Source organism: Pleurodeles waltl, chromosome 7, assembly GCF_031143425.1.
Source record: "Pleurodeles waltl isolate 20211129_DDA chromosome 7, aPleWal1.hap1.20221129, whole genome shotgun sequence".
Classification (NCBI taxonomy): Eukaryota; Metazoa; Chordata; class Amphibia; order Caudata; family Salamandridae; genus Pleurodeles; species Pleurodeles waltl.
Genome location: NC_090446.1, coordinates 1,432,226,808 through 1,432,240,572, shown reverse-complemented (window position 1 = coordinate 1,432,240,572; position 13,765 = coordinate 1,432,226,808). Strand labels below are relative to the sequence as shown.

Sequence of the window (13,765 nt, the reverse complement as noted above, 5' to 3'; positions counted from 1 at the left end):
GGAGTACACAACACATAGGGCAGTTCTCAGGGTGGACTTTTGGCCTTCCTGAAATCAGCTGTGATGTAAAGGACAATGTTTCTAGAGTATCGTAGCACAATTTAAGATGCAAAGGGCCAGATTTAAGAAAAGTGGCGCTGAACACAGTGCTGCGCCACTTTTCTTGCACCTCTTAGTGCACCCTAACACCACCATGTGTCCGCTGTATCTAAGATACGGTGCACCATGGCGGTAGGTAGGGAAATGGTGTCAACATTTTTGATGCTAGTTCGGAGCTTTGCAGGATTAGCATAAAAAACGTTGACACTAATCCTGCAAAGCTCATTGAGACCCTTGGTAAAAAACGGTGTGCCTCCTTTTTGAGCAGGTGTTAAAAGTGCCCAAAAAAATAATGCAACTAAGGGCCATATTTATACTTTTTGACGCAAAACTGCGCTATCGCAGTTTTGCGTCAAAAAAATTAGCGCCGGCAAACGCCATTCTGAAGCACCATGCGGGTGCCGTATTTATTGAGTGGCGTTAGCCGGCGCTAGCAGACCGGCGCTGCCTGGTGTGCGTGGAAAAAAACCACGTACACCAGGCAGCGCCGGCGTTGGGGAAAATGGCGTTAGGGCGTCTTAAAATGGGGCAAGTCAGGTAGAGGCAAAAAAATCGCCTCCACCCGATTTGTGCCATTTTTAACGACGCCCAGACGCCATTTACATGACTCCTGTCTTAGTAAAGACAGGAGTCATGCCCCCTTGCCCAATGGCCATGCCCAGGGGACTTATGTCCCCTGGGCATGGTCATTGGGCATTGTGGCATGTAGGGGGGCACAAATCAGGCCCCCCTATGCCCACATTTTTTTTTTTAAAAATAAAAAATTATACTTACCTGAACTTACCTGAATGTCCCTGGGATGGGTCCCTCCATCCTTGGGTGTCCTCCTGGGGTGGGCAAGGGTGGCAGGGGGGGTCCCTGGGGGCATGGGAGGGCAGCTGTGGGCTCATTTTGAGCCCACAGGTCCCTTAACGCCTGCCCTGACCCAGGCGTTAAAAAGAGGCGCAAATGCGGGGTTTTTTGCCCCGCCCACTCCCGGGCGTGATTTTTTGCACGGGAGTATAAATACATTTGCGTTGCAGTCATTTTTTTAGACGGGAACGCTTACCTTGCATCTCATTAACGCAAGGAAGGCGTTCACGCAAAAAAATGACGCTCATTCCTCATACTTTGGCGCTAGACGCGTCTAACGCCAAAGTATACATATGGCATTGGTTTTGCGGCGAATTTGCGTTGAAAAAAACGACGCAAATTCGGCGCAAACGGAGTATAAATATGCCCCTAAATCTCTTAGATTTAATTTCGCCATGTTTTCAGCCCCCCTAATGGGGGAACGCCCCTTTGCATACATTATGCCTGGCCCATGCATAATGTAGCGCAATGGGTTACAAACTGGTGAAATGCACACATTCCTGCACTTTGTAAATTTGGTGCCGTGATTTTGGCCTCGTTGGGCCACATTAGCATAAAAAATTACGCTTATGTGGTGCAAAGAGATGGTAGGGGCTCATAAATTAAATCTGCCCCAAAGTTTTTGCCAGTTGGGGTTGCAGCATATCCAAAAATGATTCATAATAAAGGAGGGCCTTAGAGGCCAGGAGCTCTTCTGATACTCTCCCCAGGTGGTTTTAAGAGGCTTCTTTAAGGCAGGTGTTAGCTCTTCTGGATTAGTCCAGAAGCATCTAAGAACCAACCGTTATAACCACTGCCTAAAGTGACTAAACTACGAGAAGGAAACATTCTTATCAGGAGCTAGCAATTACTGCATAGCATTTCTGTAAGGCAAAAGATCCTCTGGTCCAAAGCCACACCCATTATAGGAGAGGCCTTAATCTAGCAGTACAGCCCACCATATTGAGAGCTACATCTAAATAAATCAGGATAAGTGGAGTTCTCTTAGGGGGATGCAAGAGAGAGAGCACAAATTTGTTCTCACTCAAAGTCAATGGCTCAGTGTTTGCATGCCCCAGATTTCAGTTCCATAAAATGCCGCTGATTGGTCCTTTAGTTTATGCACTTCTAGAGAAGGGAGTAGAGCTCTACAGGAGGAAGCATCATGCTTTTTATAAATAGATGAAGCTTGGTATTGAAGGACTGCCCTCCGCTTATTGATATGGGGGGACCACAACAGTCTACTATCCAGGATGATGCCTAAATATTCACACCTAAAGACAAGCTCCAGGGTTCCCTCATTCAGAGACATAGTATCCCTGAAAGACTTATGGGGCCTGATTACCATGCATTTGGTCTTTGCAGGATTCATTTCCAGACCCTCAGAATGACAAAATGCATGGAAATTCTTCAATATTAACTGCAGGGCCATTGGAGACTTGGAAATTATAAGGGTATTGTCTGTGAAAAGGAGAGCTAGGACGCAGACCCCGCAAAGCTTGGGTGCTTTTGTATACTGTTCTGTAAAAACTCTATCACATCATTAACAAAAAGGGAAAAAAGAGTTGGGGCAAGAACGCATCTCTGCCTCACCTCCTGCCTATCAGGATGCATTTGGTCAATTGACCCTTGTGGGCCCCATCGGACTTGGGCAAAATTGGCCTGATGTAATCGTATTAACAAAACAAGCAGCATATCATGGACAGCCCGGTTCTTGAATATGGCCCATAACAAACCCCTAGGTACTAGATCGAAAGCAGCCCTGAGGTCTACAAAAGCGATATACAGATATCCATCCCTTAATTTAGTATACCTTCAAGCTATTAGAATGAACCTTAGGACTTGATCTATTGTACTAACTTTTGCTTTAAAGCCTGCCTGGCTCAAAGTCTCTGCATCACTCATGCAATCGGAGTTTATTCAGTATGAGTCTTGCAAAGACCTTCTGGAGGATATCCAACAGACTTATTGGCCTATATTTGCCGTGGTTCAAGTGATCCCACTTTTTATATATGAGGATAATCTCTGCACTGTTTCAGGTTACTGGGATTGAAGCACCCAAAGCAATAGTGTTGCAGAGAAGGTTTACATAAGGGAGCCAAACTGATAGGTCATGAGACAATAACTCACCTGGGATTTTGTCCAGCCCTGGTGCCTTACCCAATTTTACTGCAACTATAGTGGCTTTTGTCACCTCAAGGCTGAACTGGAGATCCAATGGCGATGGGTCTGGCATCATGGAAGAGATTGGATCACTAGGCACCCTTTCACATAACTTAGTGAAACGGTCCTCCCAGACTGCCTGATTTAAATAACAGTCTATCTGTGATTTTGAGTGTGCGCTCCAGTGAGATATTATTTTCCAAACTAATCTGTTGTTGCCTGATCTAGCTGCAACGGCTAGGTCTTTCCAATTAGAGCCAACCCAGTTATGTTGAATTTTCCATAATGTTTCCCTATATTGGGTTCTAGCTTTCTGGATCTTGCCTAGAGCTTTAGTTTTAATTGCTTTCAGAAGTGCTTTTTTGGCCCTACTACAGTCCATTGTGAACCACATATTTCTGCCAGAACTCTGTTTCTCAGTAAAAGGTCATCTCATCCTGGCAGGTTTTGGCAACACCAATTTTAACATGCTAACCAAATTCCTATGGACATCAATAATTGGAATATCAGAGGGCAGCAAGTGACTGAAGGGTGAGAGCACTGTGGCAAATGAAATATAGAGTTCAGTTAAGGCTTCAAAATTCCCAGCAATTCAAGGCCATTTAATGCACCTGTGATTGCTGCCCAGATAAGGATATAGTCAAAAATTTTGTCAACCTACATCCTAAGTCTTTGAGAAGCCCTTGATTCTGAAACCACTGGGCAGATCTGTAATAAAACATGCACATCTGGAAAGGTTTTAACATACATATCAGATGATGTAGGGTTTCATAATGATTGGATATTTCTTTGGCACTTCTAAAATGTGATGCTTGATGATCTTTTATTTATATCCAAAAAGGAAAACCCTTGTTTGGATGAATACATATGAGGCAACCCACATTCAGAGCTGAACATTTTAAGAACACCAAATGGCTAGTTTACTGACTAATATAAATGAATGGTGTGGGATATGTGCATATTAAAAATTCACAATAATAAATAGAACACAGTGTTGTGAGGTTATTTTAGCAGCATTTAATGGGCACGTTATTTTAGCGATAGGCCTGCAGCTTGTGCCCTGTAGCCTAGAAAACAATCAATTTAATTATTTTAGCAGAAGCTTCATTTTGTGGTGATGATTTTATTCTTTATCTGTTGTTCACTCTGCTTAGAAATTGTTTTCATTTTTATTACAGCATTTTCACTCTCTACTTTGCTCACGACTGTACCCAATAATGTTGGTAAAAAATAGGACGTCATGTTACCTGTCATTTCATGGAAACATACATGTTTTTACACTGGGGCAGTTTTTTAGAACACCGGATGTTTTATTATAAAACACCTCTCTGCCCCCTAGACATTAGAGTGAAATTCCAGCCAGAAGTTGACACTGCATGCTGTACGCTTCAATGCAGCTGTCTGCTGAGACTATACATCTTTTCCGCCCACATAGGGGAAGACTCTCAGTAGACCAACAGCCCTCTTTGCTACTGCCATATTCAGGTATGGGGGATGGGGTCTTCCCAGGGGTCCTGAAGGACGGATTAGGGCTAACACTGCTGTGCACCAGTGTAGAACTTTAGTGGTGTAGGTAGGAATTCTAAAACCTGGCACTGTGACACTGTGGTGGGACTTTTCTTGAGTTTCATGTTTCACTTTTTCATCACTGCTCTGCTAATATCATGTTTCAATATCCTTATCATTGCAGTGCATCTCTTTTTATCTAGAATGCAGTTGATTCAATTAAATTAACTGACCCACTTCCTGCTTCTGTTAGTCTTGGCATGCGTGAGCTAAATGTAACTGAGAGAAAAGAGAAAGATCTGTTCCATAATGATTTCCCTGAGAAATCAGAATGTCATGCGCACGGCTGACACAAATCACCTCTACTCTTGGGTAATGGTGAGGTACTACTAGCTGGCTAGAAGGGCTAGGCCAACAATTAGTTGGTCACCTGGTGTGGAATTTGACTCAGTTTCCCACAATCCAGTGAGGCTGCTGCCCGAATCCAGCAGTTTCATTGTTATAATGAGAACCAAAATGACAACAGTAACCTGATATTGGAGAAGTGGGCAGGATTTATGTAGTAAACAACCTATTTGTGCAACCTGGAATGTCTTTGTCAATTCCTCTAGTAAATATAACTGATAGAGTGAAAACATAACTGAGTGGTAACCCCATAGACATGGGTGTCCATGTGGGGGGGGGGGCAAAAGGAGGAACTTGCCCCACCTGGATTTAGATACAGCCTTGTGAGCAGGCTCACAGTGCAGCAAAACTACGGCCACCATAGTGTTACGCTGCCTCAGGATGAATTACATTAAAATTATGCCCCCCACCTCCCTGATGTCCGTAGATAAGTAAATGGGGAAGTTAAAATGCACACACAATATGCATGCGCCTGTATGTTAGTTTTCCTTCACAAAGCATTGTTCCTAACAAAATACCACAAGCCACATCTCCCAAAATTGGTGGGAAGTGATATCCCATCTCTGGTTTGTGCACGCACCATCATTCAGAGTTTAGGCTAGTTTATAGCACATTGACACAGACAGTGCACGGAAAGAAGAAGGTAACGTACAACACTGATGCCCCAGTTACACTTTAGCGGTACTGTGTGTGAGATGAATAACTATCATAAGCAATCTTACACTGCCTTTGAGTATCTTATAAACTGTGTGTGACGTAAGACACATGACTTCTAAAAATATTAAAAACCAGGTTAAATGCAGTGTACATCACTACCAGCGAATTGGCATGGTATACCTAAAATTATTGCTTTGCCATCATGTGAAAAAAGATTACACCCACAGAGATGTGTGAATTTCATGTAAAACATGTTGACTCTTCAGCACACTTTGTAGCACAAACAGTCAAAATATGGTGTCTTTTGAGCCAGAGACTTTTAGAATTTGAGGATCTTAGAGGGAGTGCAGCAATAAATTACCATACTAACAAAATGGCGCTACTGTAACTGTAACTTTCCATCAGTATGACTGTAAAGTCGCTTTCAGGATTACCTGATGCGTCATCGAAAGTTCAGTTTAAGTCAAAATGGCTGCACACATCTTTCCATCAAGCCATCGTCTTAATTCAGAAAATGGGTTCGTTTTCAACACTTAGGAGTTGGACTCATCCAAGATGTCAGTCCTGCTGCTGCACACATGTGAGCAGAAAGTTGAAACTGTTTCTTCATTCATATCTCCATGAGCCTGTAAATGTGAATAGACCCTTTGCTCAGTTAAACTGTTTCACTACTGTTACTGTTTCATGGAAAGTGATTGATGGCCCAAAACGGAGTAAAATTAACTTTATATTGCAGATAATGGTGTCCTAATTTTAAAGAGGTTGAATTAAAACCAGATTTCTCCTATTTGAGGAGGGCAGCTTCTACCTTGTGCAGCCTACCTTTTATCAGGTGGACTTTGCTGGTGCAGAAATCAGGTGGTTTAGGAACTGGTTGCCCAGTTCCTCACATGGCCAGAATTCTGGCTTGATGTTTACATGGAAATCACACCAAGGGAGAGAAGGAGGCTATCGCCCTACGCTACGTCCTCCATACTATAAATCCAGCACAAAGAATACAGTAGTAATATCCACCTACACTTTTTGGTGATGTATTTGGGACAAGTTGGAGCCGCATTCAAAATAATGGATGGAAAGGCCTTCTTTGGCCGACCTGTTTCCAATTGGTAGGTGGTCTCAATCCTGTGATGAGGGAGCTCAAAAATGGTAATACTGGATAAATGTAGGATCCATATAACAGTTAAAACTACCTCATTGTCAACCCTAAGGTTCCTTGGTTCCTGGGGTGCACTGTGCAGGGTTAAAACAATTCATCATGGATGAACCTGAGAAATGATGTCTCATTCAACCATGTGCCAGCACATTCCTGCCCCTATATCTGCCCCAACAGGATATACCAAAGTATGGGGTGTTAACAAATGAGTAGGTGGAGATAAAAAGTATTCTTGCCTTTTTCTACTGTACGTACAAAGGACGGAACACGGATAATAAGAATCCATTTTTGCTCTGATGAAGGCCCCAAAAACCGAGATTCTCAGACCACAATCTTTCACTTCTTCACGTGGTCCCTAAGACCCTGAGCATAAATAATGTGCTCAAAGTCGCATGAAACATCCATAGTTTTTAAAACCACAAAATATTGGTCGACAGACTCCCCTTCATGTCGACCTCTGAACTGAAACTTGTAATGTTCGACAACAGAACTTTTTATTCTGTATCTTTCTTATGTTTGTTTAAAAACAATATGGTATACATCCACGTTTCCTGGATTATCCACGATGGATGATTCTTGAATTTCCTAAGAACCACAGCATTCAGGCCTGCATTTGCGTAATTTTTTGACGCAAAAACAGCGCAAACTTACAAAATACAATCGTAGGGGCATATTTATACTCTGTTGTGCGTCAACATTCGGCGCAAACCTTGCCCCATATTTAAACTATGACGCCTGACCTGCGGATGTCAAAAAACCTCAGTGTGAGTCATTTTTTGGATGCGGGAAACCGGCTTGTGTTAATGACATGCAAGGTAGGCGTTCCCATCCAAAAATTACTTTAAGGCCTGTTCACCTTATTTATACTCCTGCATCATTTTGATGCACAGGAGGGGGCGGGCCTTAAAAGACGTTGCACAGCCTGATGTGCGCCATTTTTTAACGCCTGGGTGAGGGCAGGCATTAAGCGACCTGTGGGCTCACTTCAATGGTCTCAGACCATGGAAGCAGTCCAGAGGTGCCCTTCCCTGCCCCCAGGGACACCCCCTGCCACCCTCGCCCACCCCAGGAGGACACCCATGGATGGGGGACCCATCCCATGTAAGTACAGGTAAGTTGAGGTAAGTATAATTTTTAAATTTTTTTAAGTGGCATAGGGGGGCCTAATTTGGGCCCCCTTACATGCCACTGAGCATGCCACAGAAGTCCCCTGGGCATGGCCATTGGGCAAGGGGACATGACTCCTGTCTTTGCTAAGACAGGAGTCATTTCAATGGGGGTTGTGCGTCAATAAATGGTGCTAGTCCGGTTTGAGCCATGATTTTTTACTCAAACCTGGCTTGCACCGTTTTTTGACGCACGACCCCCATTTTCCCCTACGCCAGCGCTGCCTGATTTCAGTCTTTTTTTTTTTTAGTCCGACCAGCCTCAGTGACGGCTAACGTCAATCCTTAAATAAGGCACCCACAAGGTGCATAAGAATGGCGTTAGCCAGCGGTACATTTTTTTACGCAAACCAGCGCCGGCACTGGTTTGCGTCAAAAAGTATAAATATGGGCGTATTTTGTAAGTTTGCGCTGCTTTTGCATCAAAAAGCGGTGCAAATGCAGCACTAAAAAAGTATAACTATGGGCCTCAGTGTTTCAGCAATGACAAATGTCTTTAGAGTGTACAGTCCCCATTCCCCAAGACTTCCTCTTAATCATGAAACAGGTTCAACCACATTTCCCTTTCAAAGGTTGGTTCCACAGGCTCAGCTAAGAATGGTGGTAGTGCCTTAATGTTTGGCATGACAATGAAAGTCACACAGAAATGGCACTGAAGGCTACCATATAAATGGCGTTAACAAAAAAATTCAGCCAAGTTGAAGAATTTAAAAATGAATATGTCAACACAACTTGGTTATTATACATGTCATTTCTTCGGTTCACGACTACAGAGATTTCCATTCCAAATATCAACTCTACAACAAAGTTGCAAAGTTCAGATATGTATCTGTGCTTTGTTCTAGGTATGAGGTTCCCATGGCCTAAAATGGTCAGCTGCTTTGTTGTGCGTTCTTCCAATAAAAAAATAGATCTTGCTTCTTATTAGCTCATCGCAGGATCCCCAACCTGTTAAGATGGTCTCCACACTGCTCTTTTGTACTTCTCTTTCTTGAAGCGATAGTTCGCGAAATTACCTCAAGACTCACAGCAGCAATTGGTGGAATTGAGGGTGTTCTCCACCTCCAGAGGACACCACACTTTAACAAAAACAGCTTCGCTTTGAATTAACATTGAAACTAGACACTGAGCAATCCCTGGATTACGGCAGCCTTGTCTTTAAATAGTCATAAAGCCAGTATGCATGTGTTGCTCCCTTAAATTCACATAAGTCCCGAGCTCTTGCTGGTCGCCATCATGTGGAAAGTTCAGCAAAAACACTCAGACAGGTCAGCATGGATTTGAAATGTTATTCAAATAAATGGGTAGGTAGAGCAGCGGAGCAACACAGAACCTCTCCTTCTACTGTCAGCATCAACCGGTCTCTCTTGCCACCTCATCACACGCAGACACATTCTATATCCCACTCCACCACAACATCCACTACTGCATCCATGCCTCAATGCGCAACCACACTCTTTCAGGACTATAGTATTTATTATCATAGAAAATTACTCTTATTTTTGGAAACAACTGCTATACTGAATGTGCAGCTATTCTTGACCGATCATTAGGTCGATATCCATTGACTTTTATATTAGCCAAAACACAGCAGTCCTCATTAAGGACACAACTCCTGACAAATCCACCACTAACCTTAGGCAACAGCTCACATTCAAGAACACTTAGATCTGTAAGTGACATTTGTATTGTTAATCTTAGGGTACCAGTCCCTTCCTTAAACCTTGAGGTGCTCACTAATAGTTCTCTGTAATTGAAAAGAGCCCCAAGGCCACTTAATGAAGATGCGTGGGGGCATCTCTGCACTTATGCATTAATCTCTATCAATGCTATCAAGAAATGACACAGTCATTAACATTATTGATCATGTGATAATTAGATTGAGACTCACGCATTCTCCTGTATCACCTCCTCCCCGGCTGCCGCTATCTTTTTGTAGCAGTAGATCATCTCCGCCACCAGCCATATGGTGAGGACCACAATCAAGACATACATCATGATCTCTGACACAATGGAGGCTGTGTCTCTGTTTGCTGCAAAAACAACAAATTACACTTATCAAAATGTTTATGGAAAAGCCTAGGGCAGATTGCATTTTTCCACTGACGTTTCTAAACCTACAAACTTTCATGCAAATAAATAAGTTCAGCTACAGTCAACTGGCTATTCCCATTGGTTGACAGAAAATGTGATCGCTAGCAATAAATGAGCATTCCATGCACCAAGAGTGGATTAACAGTGTGTTCACTGACAGAAAACGAAAAAGGTTTTTCATTAAGAAAGGTGATTATTAAACCAGTTTTTGCCTTGGGGCAATGGATGAAACTGGCATGTCCATTTGTATCTCAGAATGACATTCTGATTTTAGGGTATGGTCCAACTGTAGTTCACCTGCGATGCATTCAGAGTCCTTCCGAGCAACAGCTTAGAGATGGGACACCTGTAAAGTATGTGAAAATTGTCCCCTTCAGTCATGGCCCAGACACAAAACGTGTGAGCAAAATTAAAAAAGATATGGGGTTGGCTGCTCTGAGCTTGGCTTACCCATGTAAAGCATAAGTCAAGGTCTAAGCATTTGATCAGTATTAAGCACTCTTGGTCTAATATTGCCTAGTCTGACAACTGGTAGAAGTCAAAATAGGGATTGTCTGAATGCATAGTGACTCCTTCTGAGAGAGGCCACCCTCCTGTTTGCAGCAGCTCTAACATAACAAAAAAGTATCCCCTTTTCCAGATGGTGTCTTTGCTGGGAAAATGTACTTTGCATGGCGTGATAAGATGTGCTAGCCTGCTGTGCGCATTTGCAATGACCTACCCTGTTTTAACTCCACTTTACTTGACAGAGTGTGTGTGCACTTGAGGATTTGCTCTTTAGGATTCTATTACTGTATCATTTCAGATGATGAGGGGATTGGGAGGGGTAACAGTTCGACTATAGTTCATGGGCACATGCCTTTGACCTGCACCCTGTAGGGAGAATGCTTATTGGTTCTCTGGTGTAAAATTATTGTAAAACACTTGTAAAGATCTGCAGGGTCCAAGCAACTTCCACACCCTTGTGTCAGGGACGCAAATAGAGTGCATGTGTGTTGTGTGTGTGTTTAACAAAAGGTAAGGGTGAATGCTGGTTTCTTTTTCAGACACTGTGTACCTATGCACAAGTTGGTGAGTCCACCTGACGATTTGTATGTGTGCTTCAGAGGACATGACAGACTGCTTGCCTCTTCCTTGGAACACCGCCCTGAGAAATCGAATTACGTCTGAAAGAAGAGACCTCCCTTATAGAGACAGTGGGCTTTCCCCAGTCAAAGTGAATCCCTCCCCGCACCTTCTACTTGCTGGATTTCATTTGAGCACAATCTGCATCCACATCTTGACACTTCAGACTGGTCTGGGCTTCTATTCTGAACAGCAGCGACAAAGCTGAAGATGGAAGAAGTATGTCAGAATATGAAGATACTGTTTGTGGTCTGAGTTGATCTCGAAACTTTCAATCCAGTTTACAGAGGCAACTGATGAAACCTTGGTACCAGATACCTGCACCGTAGAAAGGTTTTGACCACGAATGGTAATATGAGATACGAATCAGTAGAGATAGATACCCCTGGACAAGTAAATAGTGTGTATTAATGGACTATTAACCTTGTCATGTTGCAAACGGCGTAAAAGTAGTTCGAGCCTTAAACTGTGCCCTGACCGGACAAAAGTAACCATACTCACAGCATCATCAGCCCGAGCATCAGCCACTGAGTTATCCACCTTTGCATATCGGGACAGAGCCACCGAAATAGACCACCAGACATATCAAAGCATTCTGGGATGTATTTTTCGCTGGCACCTCTGTCTCACTGACTCGTGCCCCTGAGATTCTTCTGTAACTAATATAGTAAAATGTATGCTGAGCTCCAAAGTTCCCTGCATATACCCAGTGAAGCCCTATTGGATAACATTGACCAGTACCTTTGGCGTAAATCCTGTAAAAATGATTGGGGGGCATATCTCAGGCTCGGGAGGTGGTGTCGGAGTTTAGAACCCTATCCCCTACTAGAGTAGGCCTTAGCTGCACTATCCCTGGACTATTGAAAAGAAGTGAGTTGATTTTTCATTTGGGGTGCATTGGAGTTGGTGGCCCTTGTGGTTTGGTGGTCCAGGTAGTACATGATAGTACCCACATTTGTTAACGCACAGCGAACATTGAATGCCTCAGGACAGTTTACCTCTCATACTGAACAGTTCTGGGTGAGCTGAATCTGATCAAACTTTCAGGTGATTTAGCATTCAGCTAACTCCTAAACTAAATTGAGGTTCCAGATTCAAAGTCTGTCCCCATGTCCGTTTACTTTCACATCAATGTCTTTCCTTTATTTGATTTTTCCTTGTTTCGAGCTGTGAAGGCTGTCTGTGTTACTGGTGCATGTTAAAGTTTGATTGTCATACAGGAAACCAGAAAAACAGGCTGACTGGCTGGCTGATGGAGGTTGTGCTGATAACAAGTCATTCTGTGAGTTTTTTTGGGAACAAAGTGATGATTTGTTTTCAGTCTGGCGGTGTGCTGCACGATATTATTTGGCTGCGGAAAACGGTGCAGCCACCTGGTTTGTGGTTTCTCATGTGAATAGGGCGCAGCATTTGTTCAGCACCTGGTAGTTAGTGCTGCAGATATTAAAATCTATTAGCAAAGAAAATACTTTGAAAGTTGTTTGATTTTCATCGGTCTTGTGTGCTTTATTCTTTTTTTATGTCTTCTGCAGCGCAAACAGGAATCTTATGGCCTTCCATGCCAAGCATGAGCACCGTATCTAGCCTTGATTTTTTTACCTTACATTCTATGACTTGTAATCCTGTATTTGTAATGATAAAAGCAACATTATATGTTAAAGAATGCAAACAATATAACAAAGTGTAGGAAGGTGGCTCTGTATATACTATCTCAAAGTGAGAGGTAGTGTGCAGAGTTCAAGGGTTCCCCTTAGAGGTAAGATAGTGGCAAAATTAGATAATACTAATGCTCTCTTTGTAGTAGTGTGGTCGAGCAGTAGGCTTATCAGAGGGTAGTGTTAAGCATTTGTTGTACACACACAGGCAATAAATGAGGAACACACACTCAAAGACTTAGCTCCAGGCCAATAGTTTGTATGTAGAAAAATATAGGGCCAGATGTATCAAAGGGTTTTACCCACTCTGTGCCTATGGGAAAATGTGTTCATACATATGGCCCATATTTTCTTAATTCATTTTAGAACCACAAGATTCAAGATTTGAGGTAAGTACATAAAATGCAAGGTACTTCACACAGGTAAGTATAGAACTTTGATTTAAAACAGTAGTACACACAGTTTTGGTTAAAATGGCAATAAGCTATTTTAAAAGTGGACACTGCAAAAATTAACAGTTCCTGGGGGAGGTAAGTTTGGTTAGGTTTCTCAGGTAAGTAAAGCACTTACACAGTCAGTCTCCTGGGCATCGGAAGGCCACCGTTGGGGGTTCAAGGCAACCCCAAAGCCACAGCACCAGCAACAGAGTGGCGATCAGGTGCAGAGGTCAAAGGAGGGCCCAAAACACATAGGCGCCTATGAAGAACAGGGGTGCTCCGGTCCTAGTCTGCTTACAGGTAAGTACCTGGGTCCTCGGTGAGCAGACCAGGGGGGTTTTGTAGAGCACTGGGGGACACACACACAAGCCCACAAGCCCCGGGGCGGCCGGGTGCAATGGACAAAGTAGGCATCAGGTTTGCTATTGAAAGAGGTCACTTAAGCGATGCAGGCAGGGCACAGGGGGGCTTCTC

At 43.2% G+C, this 13,765-nt stretch overlaps 1 protein-coding gene across 1 annotated transcript in view; it reads right to left on the bottom strand.

The window, feature by feature from the left end:
* The window catches only part of SCN1B (sodium voltage-gated channel beta subunit 1), a 253,718-nt gene that overhangs the window by 37,891 nt on the left and 202,062 nt on the right, over window positions 1–13,765 (bottom strand). The window contains exon 4 of the mRNA XM_069201062.1: window positions 9,872–10,013. Coding sequence (XP_069057163.1) covers window positions 9,872–10,013 — 142 coding nt within the window. The remainder of the gene's footprint in view (window positions 1–9,871; window positions 10,014–13,765) is intronic.